Raw genomic sequence first — 14,110 nt, forward strand, 5'->3', positions numbered from 1 at the left:
TTCATCTCTACCTGCCACCTGTTATGCTCAGCAAGTTCTGTGTATTTCTGCACAGGAGCCCTGAGCCTGTTAATATCCAGGAAACACCCAACCAATGGAGCCACTTAATTCCATAAGCAAGCATTCGCCAACACACAGTGGCACTCCCACAGTGAGGAGCCTGCTTCCATAAGCCACACTGAACTCGACTCATTCCAGATGTCTCTCGATGCCAGGTTCCGCTCACTCACTCCTTGGACTATGTGTGAACCTTCTCATGTCTGAGTGCTTACCCCTTCATTGGCTTGTACAGTCTTCAATCAGTCCCAACTAATAACAACTGACATTTATTGAACACCTAACAAGTGTGCCAAGTACTGTTTTAACTCTTTTAATCCTGAAAACAGGCATTAACTCCTTTCATACTGAAAACAACCCCATGGAGTCTCATCCATAGGCTGGACAGGCATCTCCAAGGTGACTCAAAGACAGAGTGAGCCAATCAAATTCCCTTCCCAACTGTGGGAGGTGAGGGGGAATGATATGAAGGAGGCTGGGGCTAGGGAGCCACTGTGAACCATGTGTAAATCAAAGAGAAAGCTGATCACTCGAGGTGGGAAGGAGACACATAGGACACCCAGGCAAAGAAAAGTATAGCCTTGAATGCGTGACCTCAGGACTCTGAACCCATATACCTCCTGGCAGCCAGAGAGAGATTTTCAAAAACCTAACCTGGATCATATAACTTGGTATAAATGTCTTCACTAAGTTCTCACCACCCTTAGGATAAAATCTGAATATTTTGTGAGTTTCTAATGTTCTATAATCTTACTCTCATGCCACTTTCCTGCTAGGCTTCAGCCACTGCTCTTCTATCACGTTTTTGAATGTTGCAAGACCCTTCTCACCACAGGGCCTTTACACTCGCTATTTTATCCACCTGGAAACGTTTTTCTTTCAGCAACCCACATACCTGCCTCCTTTTCTCATCCTTTAGATCCCTGCAGAAATGTCCCGTCCTTATAAAGATTTCCCCTGACCACATCACCTAAAGAAGGTCCCTCTCTTATCATAGTTATTATCAATCTCTTTTCCTTCCAAGCACGTATCACAATTATAATCATTTTACTCAACTATTTTTTGCTATTTATGCCACTATCCCCACGTTCTCAACCCTGGCTGCACATCTCAAACTTAAAACAATGCAAGGTCTCTACCACACAAATATTCTTACTTAAATGGTGTGCAACAGAGCTTGAAGGTGAACTTAAGAGCTCCCCACATGATTCAATTTGTCCCCAGCCAAGGTTGAGAATCAGTGCATTAGAGTGTAAGCCACATAAGGGTGGAATCACGTCAGTACTTCCTGATAAGGGGTTGATGGATGTTTGCTGCATCAATCCACTAAGGAAAAGAAACAGCAATTGTTTTCCAGCAGTGATAGTGGTTCCAGAATATGTGTTTCCCTATAACACACCCCTTCTTCCTTCAGGTAGTCTGAGTAGACCACTGTTCTTCTTACTCTATCCTCAAAACCACCACCCTCACCGGAAGACAAGAGCCCTTGGGTTTCAGGGCTGGAGAGGGCTGTGACCTGAGCCTAAGCCTGTGAAGCCATCTCTCCCTTCTCCGTATGACTGGGTATAGAGCTGCAGGGAGGGCCCTGTGGGGAAGGCAGGGCCCATCTGCATACCTGTCCATGGAGAGCTGAGCGACCAGGGTGACATCCGTGTTGTCTGAAGCGGGCTCATACTCATAGTGTAAGAAGTACAGGTGGGTTCGGTGGACAGTGAATCGTTCTCGCCGGAACTCATAACACAGGTCATCCTCATCCAGCTCAGAGAGCTGCTTCTGGAGCTGAAAGATAGAAGAAAGGGGTATGGGACCAGAAAGGGAAGCCCCAAGGAGCCAGGAGCCTGCCCTTGCCTGAGGTGGTTACTCATTAGACGTTGTTGATGGGTCACACATAGAAAGACAGGATCACTGTTTTTAGTTTCCTTGGCAATTTAATTTTATAAAGGCCATGACGAAGAAATGAAGGCCATGAAGATCTCACGATCTGAGAAACAAGCCTCTCTCAGCTGAGAATGATGGTGGTTATCATCAACAAACATATAAGCAACCACAAACTTCTTATAAACAGAAAAATGTTTTGGTAGATGACCTAGTACAACAATTTCAGATAACAGGGCAGAATGTACTGAAATCCAAATGCAGCAGTGCCTTTGTGTGCGCTGATGCTTTTCTCCCGCCTAGAGCTACAGACTTCAATCTCTATACCAGCTATTGTGAGAGAAAAGCAAAACCAACCCCCAAACAAAATTTAAAAATCTGTTTCTTTCATTCTATCCAAGTTTAATCAGAGTCTTGGCATCCACTCTTCTTTCTTCTTTCTAACTCTCAGGAAGTCATGCTCTCTTAATCTGCCTGTAGAAGTTCTTAGCTCTACTTGCCTTCCAAATCCAGCATGTAAGAGCAGGCTGACCTGCCAATAGGGAACCAAAGACTTAGCATCTAACATTGACAGATGCAGACGCACAATATCCAGATTTGTCTGAGGATGCACAATTGCCTGACACACAACCATGTCATGCCAATCCCACCATGTCCCTCCCAGGCAAGGGTGACTGTGTCTACTTCATTGACGAAGATTTGCAATGAAAAGTAAAAGAACTTCAGCAGGGATAGAAATTAGATCAGTGGACGTGTGGGGGCAGAGTAGATGGACTGGGCAGAAGCAGGAGAGAAGCTTTTTGGGGGATGGAAATGGAGGACACTTTGTCTGTGAGACCGTAGCTGGCCCTGCCAGGTAGAGCTGGGTCCACTTCTCTGTGCCCCAAGAGCACTTGATTCATAACTCCGCTAAAGCACTCATTAGTTTGAACCGAAATTAATCAAGGGTAACTTCCGTGGCGCCATGGTGACACTTTACCATTGCCCTTAGCACTGTGCCCATTGCATGACAGGTGCTTAATATTCATGTGCTGCACACATGAGAAATGTTTGCCGCACATACACTGTAATCATTGTGCATTAAGGCCTGTCCTTCTAATTTTCCTTCCATATCCTCTAATGCTATACATAGAAGGTGATCCTTCTTAAGCCCTTTATTTGCTCCTGTATTTGCAGTTCAAGGGTCTGTAATGGCTGAAAACGTTTTGGACAGCAAACAAGCATGCACCAGGCTCTCTGCAAGGTGGCGGGTGCATGTGATCCCTTGGAGCCCTCCAATGAGGCATGTACAGCTTCATCTGACAGATGAAAAGCAGTTTCGAGATCTTGAGGTCACTCAGGGAGGTTGAACCTGGGTCTGCCACCAAGCTGCCTCTCCGGGAAGGATGCTCACTCAGCCTTGGGTCAAGAAGCAGACGCAGCACAGTGGCCGAGGCTACTGGTTCTATCCCACTCACACCTCTACAATCTTGGGTGAGCTGCTTAACCCTTCTGAGCTTCCACTTCCTCAACTGTAAAATGGGGTTGATAATAGTAACTACCCCAGGGGGCTGTGGGAGGACTCCAAGAGATCCTGCATATGCAGAGTACAGTGTTTGGAGGGAAGTAAAGACACAGCCAACGCTGTCTATTACCAAGGTTGTTATCACGGTTAGGAAAGGGAGACACGTGGGTGGATGCTTTCCATCCTCAACCACCACCTGAAGGAGACAGTACAGGGAGGGCAGGGGAGGCAGGGGCTGGGTGAGCCTGGATAGCACTTCTGTCAAACACAGTCCCCACCTCCTCCTCCTTGAGGAACCCAAATATACCTAGAAACCACAGTGTCACCCCCCAAGAGGAAACTTAACCAATTCATATCCTCCTCCTCTCCCACCCACACTGCAAAAGAACACAAGCAATTATTCCCTTTCAGAGAATATACATCTGCAAAGTTCTTTGCAAAAGCAGGGTTGTTTGGGGTGGGGGTGGGGGTTGATTTGTGTGGTGTTTTTTAATGTGTTGACAGGAGTGCATGGCTTCCGGTTCAGTGAAGACAGGTGTGGGGTCGCATGTGAGGATAGGTGTGGACATGTGTGTAAGGGTGGCCACACACGTGTGCATGGAGAAAAGCGTCTTTGATGAGCTTTAAAAAGAGAAGGTTATTTTGAAGGTTATTTTGAGAAAGGAAATTAGTGGGCAGAACATAAGAAATGCATGGGTGTATAGGGGTTTCTCTTTACTTATGCAGGCACATACCCTTGAGTTAGGGGCAAAAACCATCCCAAGGTAAATGGCTCCTCCAGGCAGGGGCTGTAGCCCATTCATCTCTGAATTTCCTGTACCTAGAACATCTAGAGCATCCTGAATGTTCACATAGTCTCTACTAGATGTACTCATAGCCATGTACTCAGGTTAAAAAAGGGAACAGTGATCAGTGACGCTTCCAGAACTCTCAAAGCATGGTCTGACCAAGTTGGGAGGGTCTACCAATAGTCCTGAGGGATAAGTAGCCTCTATGAACTTCATAGTAACAACAATGTGGTTCAGTGGCATCCATCCCTAGGTCACCTGTGGCCTAAGGGGTAGGGTCTAGGGAATACTGTTGCCTTCCTTGAGCTTTAATGTTCTATTCATTATCAACATGGTGGTCTGTACCTTTGCTCAGCTAACAGGAGTGAAACACCTGCTCAGGGCCAGGTGCGGTGCTAAATGTTTTCAGGTGGATTGTTTTATTAATTTAATCCTTTAGCACACCTCCGTTTTACCAAGGAGGAAACTGAGGCTCAGAGGGTTTCAGTTATCTGCCAGTTACACAGCTAAGGAGCAGTCCAGACTGAGAATCCAGTCTGCAGACCTCACACCAGGGACATCTTCGCAGTGTGGTGACTCCTCTTCCAGGGGATAGATACAAGGATCAAGGGAGATGGTGGAAGACACAATCCTCCATGAAAAAGCAGGCCACAAAAATGCGTATGCAGTACGATCCCAATACAGCAAAAAGACAAACAAAAAGCCACACGGAAAACAGACAAAAGGGAACACATTACAATGTTAACTAAAGCTTTTCTCTCGACTGGTGGATTCACAGATGAATTTTATTAGCTTCTTTATACTTTTCTGTATTTAACAAATTCCCTGCAATTTTCTCAAAGGAACTAATGCATGTAAAAGTGCTTTATAAACTGTAAAGTGCTACACAAAACCTAAGCAATGTTATTATGATTCCATTATGTACCTTTCCAAATTCTAATCTAGGAATTCTTAGTGCTGACTGCATGGTTGATGTTATCTCAAGGGGAAGACTGGAACAGCTTAAAAACTGCTTAAAACTACCTCTTTTTCACCCAGGGTAGGCGTAATTTCTCCAGGGAGATGCTGGGCTGGAGGGAGGGCTTTCATTAACAGGGCCTGAATGCGCCCGCACTCCGTACTCTGGCCACGGGGGAAGGAGCAGGGGGCTCCTGACAAGCAAGTCACAGAAACAAAAGACAGATTTCTCCTGAGATAAAATGCATTTGCTAAATTGCTTCTTTGGGCAGCCAGCTGAGGCACAGGGAGATTTGGACTCAAGGGAAAATGGCCCTTTAAGCACTTTGCATTTATTTCTTCCCATCCTTAAAGACAGTGGCCTGGATTGACCTCTGAGCTGTCAGAGATGACGGCTGGTCATTCCTGAGGATTCAGAGGGGTTGCAAGTGCGTCCATGGCTCTGGCCTAATGGCCTTCTGTTCAAAGTCAGGCAAAACTACAGAGAGAGGTTATGGGGATAACCAGAAACTGAGACCTAATCTCTCTGACATCCATTTTCTATGTGACCTTGACCGAGTCATTTCCCCGATTCATAAGACCAAGAGTTTGGGCTTCATAAAACAGCTCTCAAGGATCAAATGCTCACTAGGGTCAGCAAATGTGCTGGGAGCTTTGCAGACACTTTCTCTTTTAATGCTCACACAGACTCCATGGGTTAGGGACAGCTATCTGCCTGTTTACAGATGAAAGCATTCATCATCTGAAGGGTATAGCCACTTGTTCAAGGTCACACAGTGAGTGGACGGAGCTGAGATATTACCTCCAGGTGTACTTCCTTTGAGTCCTTGTAAGTAATCAAGTCACTACAATACCTTGTTAATCAATCTCTGGGACTCTTTCTAGTTCTAATGCTAGATAGTTCTGTGACTATAGGAGACTGAACACATGTATTCCCCACAGTGGCAGAGACCTTCTGCATTCATCAATATTCATGTTCTCTTCTCTTCCTGGGTGCACAACCAGGCTGTGTTCCCAACCTTCCTGCAGGTAAGCTAACTGCATGGCAAAGTCTGGTCAGTGGAATGTGGGCAGGTTCTGGCTACTCTGGGCACCACTTTCGAGGCTAACTTATGCACCTCTGTCAGAGAGAGCAAGGGCATCCAGTAGAGTTCAAGGCTCCACGGAGGGAAGAGCCACAAGATGGAAGGAGTCTGGGTCCCTAAACCTGGAAAAAACACACCGGCCAATCAAAAACATCCATTTGGACCTTCGTGAGTAATAAACAGCTAGCATGCTGAACCCGTTTTACAATTGCTTGTGTTACTTTAACTAACATGACTACTTGCCTCTTCTAGCCACTGAGTGATGAAGACAGAATCCAACAGACCAAGTAAGAAGTCTATTCCTTCTTAGGACACTTCTCTTTCGGATGCCTTGGCAGCACAGGTGGAAATACCTGGTGGGTAAAATAACACTCCAGAGTGTTGCTTTATACTTTCAACTTACTTTCGGTATTCTATGGCCTCGACACCCATGGCCTTATGTGTTCCTCTCAATCTCTGAATGAGACAGGTGGGGCTGCCCTATTGCCCTCAGGTGACTGATGAGGAAACCAGGGCCCCAGAGATTTGCTCCAAGAAGTTGGACTCTAACGCACGTCTCCTGAAACCTACCTCAAGGCTCTTCCCTGTGGTTTTCCGTGAAGCAATTAGGCTTTATTAAACCACACAGACAGGTAGAGAAAGATTACTAGCTCACACTGGCTGCCTGCAGTGTGTATTAATCAACGAAGTTCCAGGAACTCAAAACATCTACTAAGGAAAAAAACCCATGCGCCACTTTCCTGTTTTTGTGGGATGGGAAAGGCATGGGTTTAGGTCTATTCAGGGAGTCTTCCCAGAACTCAGGCTCTGAGGAAATAATGAGGAAAAGGCCTGGTCTCCTCCCTCCCAGGTTATCAGTATTAATTCGTATGTGACACACACAATGAATAGGCGCTTATTATGCGCCAAGCTGTGTGCTAGGAATGGGGAATGAACCCATTTCTACATCTAAACTGTTCATAGGGTCTGGGTGGGGAAATAAATGAGCAAGTTAGCAATTACAATGCTGTGTATCCAAAATACCAACAAAACCTAGTGTGTGTGTGTGGGGGGGGGGTGGTGGTGGTGTGGGCATGTGCTGTGTGCCACGCTGCCCAAAGTTCCTCAGCTCTCTTATATTTAGTTCTCACTGAGCCTATCAGGCAGCACTCGTTACAATGCCCATTTAACAGAAGGGAAAACTGAGGCACAAAGAGTTTAAGTAAATGGCCTGAAATCTCATATTTAGTATTCCTAAGATTTTACATGTGGCAACCCTGCTCCAGAGCTGCCCTATTAGGTACGGCACCAGGAGCCGGCCAGTGGAGAAAAAGTCCAGGAGAAGAAGGCAGGGAGTTGCTGCAAAAGCACATGAGGGGAGGGACACCTGAGCGGCTTACTCGGTTAAGCAGCCGACTTCGGCTCAGGTCATGATCTCATGGCTTGTGGGTTCGAGCCCCGCATCGGGCTCTGTGCTGACGGCTCAGAGCCTGGAGCCTCTTTGGGTTCTTAGTCTCCTGTGTCTCCCTCTCTCTCTGCCCCTCCCCTGCTTACATTCTGTCTCTCTTTCTGTCAAAAAGAAATACACATGGAAAAAAAAAAAGCACATGAAGGGAGAGCACCTAGCACATTGGGACAGATTCCAGCCAGAGCCTTGGGGCGGGAAGGAGGGATGCGTGCAAGTTGGAGCCGGATGGGAACAAAGCAGATAGGCCACTATGGCGTGCCTAGCACCCAGACACATCCCCTGAGCACCAGGACCCCCTGGCTCCTCCTCTTCTCCCTGCCCCCGCCTCCCAGGCAAACACTGTGATCCTTCTGGGCTCCTCCAGAACGGAATATGCCCGTGGAAGGCCACCAGAGGCTGGCCTTGGGCAGCCTGTCTTAGGGCCCTGGTGCCATCCACCCAAGGGCTCTTCTGCCCACCACGTGAGCAAAGAGCTGGTGACCTGCGGCTCGCACGTGAGGGCAATAATGCATTCTGGTTTTTCCTCTGGGGTTTCTCTGGGATACAGCTGTTTCCAGAGCCATCTGTTCCCCGGCCCTGCTGCGCAGACGGATGCTGTAAAGTGTTTATAGAATCCACTTATATATGTCTTATTTTTAACTTCTAATTGAGCCACGGTGATGCTGTGGTCTTTTCTTTTTGGTGGGCTTGGTATGAGGGAACGTGGCCCACACAGGCAGCCTGCCACCCTCGTAGGATGAGGGCGTTGAGTCTGGAAACCGTCCTTTCAGAGGCGAGGGGGCGCTCTCAGAGCAGCTGGAAGGGAAGGTGTCAGGACAAGCTTTCTGGCCAGCGCGCCGAACCTGGCCTCCTGTGGATGTGCAGCACTCCACACCCCTTAAACCCATCAACCCGCACAACAGCCTGAGCTGGGCTTATTTATTATGGACCATTCTACAGGTGAGACCACTGAGGCCGTGGGAGGTGAGAGTTATACCTAAAGCCCCATATCTAGTCTTCAGGCCAGTTGTTCTGATTTCGAGCACAGGGGTCCTTCCAGTACACCACAGGTGCTTCCAGAGAAGGACTTATAATAGCTTATGTGTTTGCCAAAATTTACTGAACATACCAGGTGCCAGGCGGTCGTTTATGGGCATGAAGATACACTGATGAATGAAACAGACAAAAATCCTTGCAGTCACAGAGCTTCCTGTCTAGCGGGGAGAGACATAATCAACAAAATAAAAAAGTCAAGATTATAATATATCTAGTGGTGAGAAGTGCTGTGGGGAAAAATAAAGGCAGGAGCCCTGGGAGACAGGGATGCTGGGGTAGAGGGCAGGCACTACACTTGTAGATCGGGGAGTGTTTTAAATACTTGTAGAAGGGCCACTCGGCTGTGGGTCAAGCTGCATACAGGTTCCAGCGCTGCCATCAACCTGTTGCATGATTTGATTCCTCGGACCCGCTACCTCCTTCTCCAGAAATGGAGACAGTAACTACCTTGTAGGGTTCACCGAAGAGTAAGAAGTGGTGATAAGTAAAAACCATGAGGACAGTCACCGAATAACCTGCAGTTCTCATTATGTTCATTTTCTATACAGAGCTCCATCCACATGGGAATCACGGCCCTAGTTCATCACTCCTGAGTAAGACAGACCTGGTTTCCAATCATGGCCCCACCACTTAGGAGCTGTTTGACTTTGAGCAAGTAACTCATCCCTTCTGAGCTTTGCTTTCCTTATCTGTGAAATGTGACTCATAAAGCCTACCTCCCTCGACTGCAGTGAAGATTAAAGCTGCATTTCCCTTTCTGCAGGAAACCCCCAATTGGCAGAGGCTGCCAGAAAAAGCAGATAAAAGTCTTGAAGCCACACAGAGAGCTGTCCCCATTTAGGAGACACTAGAGTGACTAATGCCTGGCACAGGGAGACTCAACAGGCTCCAGCATCTCTTATGTCATCACTTGGAGACCGGTGCTGGTTTCCTGAAGCGCTGTCCTGGCGAGGATGCTGGGGATGGGGCTGAGCCCAAGTACAAAGAGAGGGGTCATTGATTAGTGATGTCTGCTGTGGACATGTGCTAAGGAAGCTCCAAGTCTGCAATGTCCATTGACTTACAATTCCACATAAAGGTGAAAACTCATCAGTGTCCAGTTTTTTGTTGTTTTTTCTTTTTTTGGCACATTGTGGCTGTTTGCTATGTTTCATAATTTTTAAAAAAAAATTTTTTTAACGTTTATTTTTGAGACAGAGAGAGACAGAGCATGAACGGGGGAGGGGCAGAGAGAGAGGGAGACACAGAATCGGAAGCAGGCTCCAGGCTCTGAGCCATCAGCCCAGAGCCCGACGCGGGGCTCGAACTCACGGACCGCGAGATCGTGACCTGAGCTGAAGTCGGACGCTTAACCGACTGAGCCACCCAGGCACTCCAGCTATGTTTCATAATTTAACTTCTCACTCAATAATGTGTGATTCTTTTACTAGGGTCTTTCTGACTTACATATAATTGTTTTTACTTTTTTTCCTTCAGCTGCAGGGGAAGGATGAATGGGGAGGTGAGCCCAGAAAAGGTTGTTCTGAAGCTGATGAACTCAAAGTGACAGCTGTCAGAAAAGAATTTGCAGAATAAGCAGGAGAGTCTGAGGCCATTTCCTGCCAGGATAAACAGCATCCTCCTTCCTCTGGCCAATTCCTGCCTCCTCAGTCTAGTCAGTGCCGCCTTAGTCACTGAAAATTGTAAACTGAGGTTAGTATCCTTTAGTTATTAAAGGAAGCACATGTACTTTACAAAGATTCCCATCCAAACTGATGAACACATCTGTATTCTAATGGTTCTGCATTTGAAAAGGTGAGCTTCCTTTATCTGGAAAATTCCCTTAGGTAGAACAAGGCACTCTTGATGATAAAACATCACTTTACAAATGCAATGCTTAGGGAGAGTTGCCTGTTTCTGAATCGCCAATGTATGGAAACACGCCACCCTATCTGGTAGGCTGTCAGGGACAACAGGGGTGTATCCTTATTTTTCATTGCTCTAGAGGACAGGACTCAGAAGGGAAGGCTACACTCAACATAAGGAAGAACAGGTTAGCATCTGGAGCTTTCCAACAGTGGAGTAAGCTGTTGTAGGTGATGAGCTCCCTGTCTTTGGGAGGATTCCAACAGAGGCCAGATGCAAGCCTGTTAGAGTTGCTGTAGAAGGATTTTTGTGTGGATTAGGGGTGGGGAGTATCTGTGATCACCCAACTGTGCTCTGAGGAGCCCCAGGGTTTCCTGGATACACTTGAGGGACGGGGTTGCTGAGGAAAAGGGAGGGAAATGCGAAGGTAAAGAATTCTGGACTCCACTGGAACTTCAGAGAACAACCAATGACCACTGAATGCTTACTGCATTACATAAATTATTGGTTCCAGGGAGAGATGTTATGGGACAGGAGAGACTGTGTGTCCCATCGGCTGTTCATCTAAACCACAGATGGAACCTGCTCTTCAAAGCAAACCATCTTGTCCTCAAGCAAGAACCTCAAACACAGTCTAAAATGGGAGTCTGCTCCTTCCATCACATTGGGTTCTGAATGCATTTACTCTTTGGCAGCAAAGTCAGCCAAATGGGCTCTCCTTCTCACCCGGAATCTCCTACCTGGTGGGAAATCCATTTGGGATTGTTTGGCCCAGAGCAAAGGTGATAGTCCCCTGCTATGTTTTACAGCAAGGGCTCTAAGCAACGCTGTGTTCCTCTCTCTGCCAGGCCTGCCCGGGAAAAATGTTCATAAAATCTGAAAACCATTTGTGGAACAACAGATTTGGACTCAGAGGGATTTGGAATCGCAATTGGTGAAAAAATGCACCTCAGTGAATGCTGTGTTCCTGGTGCTGAGTCCCGTTTTTGGTGATTTAACATAAATTATGCATAAAACACTGTGACAAAGGCATCACTGTCCCCACTTGTCTGATGGTGAACTGAGGCTCGGAGGCCTCGTATGAATTCTCTGAGTCCTATGTCCGCTGAACGAGTGATCTGTGATGAGGGAGCCCACTGTCTTCTCATCACCGCCCCAGTGAAGAAATAATAGTGAATTCGTGTGGCTTTTTATGTTCTCACATTGCCTTCCTTTGCATGTGCCCTGTTGTGTTCGCCTCTGGTCTCCACTGCCTGTGCTGTTCCCTCCTTCCCACCAAGTCTACTCTCTGTACCCCCTCATTCCTCCTTTTTTGGCCTTCAACTCTTACCTCCTCCGGGAAGGTTTCCCTGATGCACCTGCTCTCCTGTAGTGTATGGAATGGCCTTCTCGTGTACTATCGAAGCACAACCTTGCTCTGTCACTTCTCACACCGAAGAACGACCCCTGCGTGTCTGCATCCCTCACTAGAACAGGCTGCGATTTGCAACACTCCCCCTGGATCACTAGTCCTGTGGCCGGTGACTGTTTGAACAACTATCTGCCCAGCAGATACTCCCTTTGGAGCCCTCTCCCCTCTGGGACCTGCAGTCCCATGAAGAGGTTCCCGACTTCACTTCTTCAAGAATGCACTTGTCAAAGCTCTACTAATGACCTCTTCCCACAGAGCTGGGAGTATCTGGCTTCGGCCCACGTCCAAGATCTTACCCTTTCCTTCTGGCTGTGTTTGCCGGTGACACTTGACATGCTAGAGGGCCAGGGCTGGAACTCCCTACAGGGACGCCTTTCCAGGGACACAATGTTACAGCCTCTCTCCTTGCCCCCGCCCCTGCCACTGGGGGCGGGCTCAGCCAGAGGAACCTGGCAGCTGCAGGGCACAGGAACCTGTCCTCTTGACTTAGAGTGCTAGTTTTACCGCTCCCCTGTTCTGAGCTGTTCCCTCTGTCGCTGCTGCTGCTGCCCTAGGTCAGAGCCCCACCTCCACTTTTGCCTGGGATGTGGCAATGGTCTAACTGGCCTCCCAGCCTCCAACCTGTCCCTCTTATTGTATTCTCTATGTGGAACGATTTCTCTCAAACATAAATGTGACCTTGATTAAAGCCCATTAGTGGGTCTTCACTACTGACAGGTCAGTCAAAACTCCTAAGCACAGCCAAGGTCCCTCCGATCAGTTTCATTCTTCGTCACTGTCAACATGTCTGTGCTCCAGGACACCAGCTGCCAGCACGTTCTCTGTGAGTGCCCTGCTTTTTTATCCGCTCTGTCCTTTACCTGGGACTTCCTTCGTCTCTCTTATTTGTTCAAGTATTCCATAAATATTTGTTAAGTGCTTATGAGGTCCTTGCTTCTCTGCTAGAGGAAGGAGTCCCTAGAGGGGAACAAGACAAAGTCTCTAGAGGTCTTATATTCTGGTCTTCTATTAGGGAAAAAAGAAGAAAAAGAAAAAAGAAACAACTGTATGAACCAACTAATTGTGGACAGTAGCATGTGCTTGGATGAAAGGAAAATGGAGCACATCACAGACAGTGACTTGAAGCATTACTTAAGGTTAGGGGCAGGTCAAGGGGAGTTTCTGAGGACGCCACATCTGAGACACTTGGGCACCTGGAGGCAGGGTGTTCCAGGCAGAAGCGAAGCAAGCACAAAGGCCCTGCCTTGGGAAGGAGATTGGAGCAGAAGGAACAGAAGGAGGTGGGTGTGGCTAGTGCACAGTCAAGGGCAGAGTGTTTGGGACAACAGCTGCAGCAAGCAATCGAGAGGGCTGTTCTCTCCTTCGAGGCCCTCCCTCTACTCGGAGAGACCACCCCCTTGGCAGTGCTAACACTTGTGCACAGCAAGTGACTTAATGTACAGGGACTGGGCCAGCCTCTGAGTTCAACCCCGGTGTCCTGCATGGTCTGGCAGACGGCTGGCATTCACACCTGCTTGTCGAGCAAATAAATGCGGTTACAGATTCTGAGAAGGACCACTGACGACTTCCCTACCCTGATGACCCACCGGGGGAAGCTGGTGGTAGGAGAACCAGGTGGGTCATTTATAAAGGGAGTCTCACCTCCTAAAACACAGAAGAGCACACGTGGGGAACTCACTGATAGGGACAGCTAACCGATGGCTTCATCCTGCAAGGCTTTTTATTTGAGCCTCTTCTATGTAGGAAGAAACAAAGGCAAGAGAACAGTTTCCATTTAGTATTTGGGGACAAAAGTGCCGAATGGGCACTTAGATATTGACAATGATGGCAAATACTGATTAGAGAGTGGAAGGAAAAACCAGAAGAACACGGTGTCTGTCGAAACCTCTAAGTGCTTCCCAGAATCCAAGCCAGAGTTCAAGTGCTTAATGGTCTTCTTTCCTCTACTGCCAGTGGTAGGGAAGGGCAGACACTGACAAAGGCATGGGGTGATGCAGAGGAGGGCCAGAGCTTGAGGGGAGTCCACTGTGACTCAGGGGTCAAATACTAGAGGGCAGGGGGGCCTTGGGACCAGTTGTCCTGATAAAGGTCCAGCCGAGCGCATCC

General features: G+C 47.8%; 1 protein-coding gene across 1 annotated transcript in view; it reads right to left on the reverse strand.

Annotated features, from left to right (window-relative positions):
• LARGE1 (LARGE xylosyl- and glucuronyltransferase 1) overlaps positions 1-14,110 on the reverse strand; it is a 539,877-nt gene that overhangs the window by 40,431 nt on the left and 485,336 nt on the right. The window contains exon 11 of the mRNA XM_042947656.1: positions 1,673-1,836. Within this exon, the coding sequence (XP_042803590.1) occupies positions 1,673-1,836 (164 nt within the window). The remainder of the gene's footprint in view (positions 1-1,672; positions 1,837-14,110) is intronic.

The sequence above is a fragment of the Panthera leo genome, chromosome B4 (assembly GCF_018350215.1).
Source record: "Panthera leo isolate Ple1 chromosome B4, P.leo_Ple1_pat1.1, whole genome shotgun sequence".
Taxonomy (NCBI): Eukaryota; Metazoa; Chordata; class Mammalia; order Carnivora; family Felidae; genus Panthera; species Panthera leo.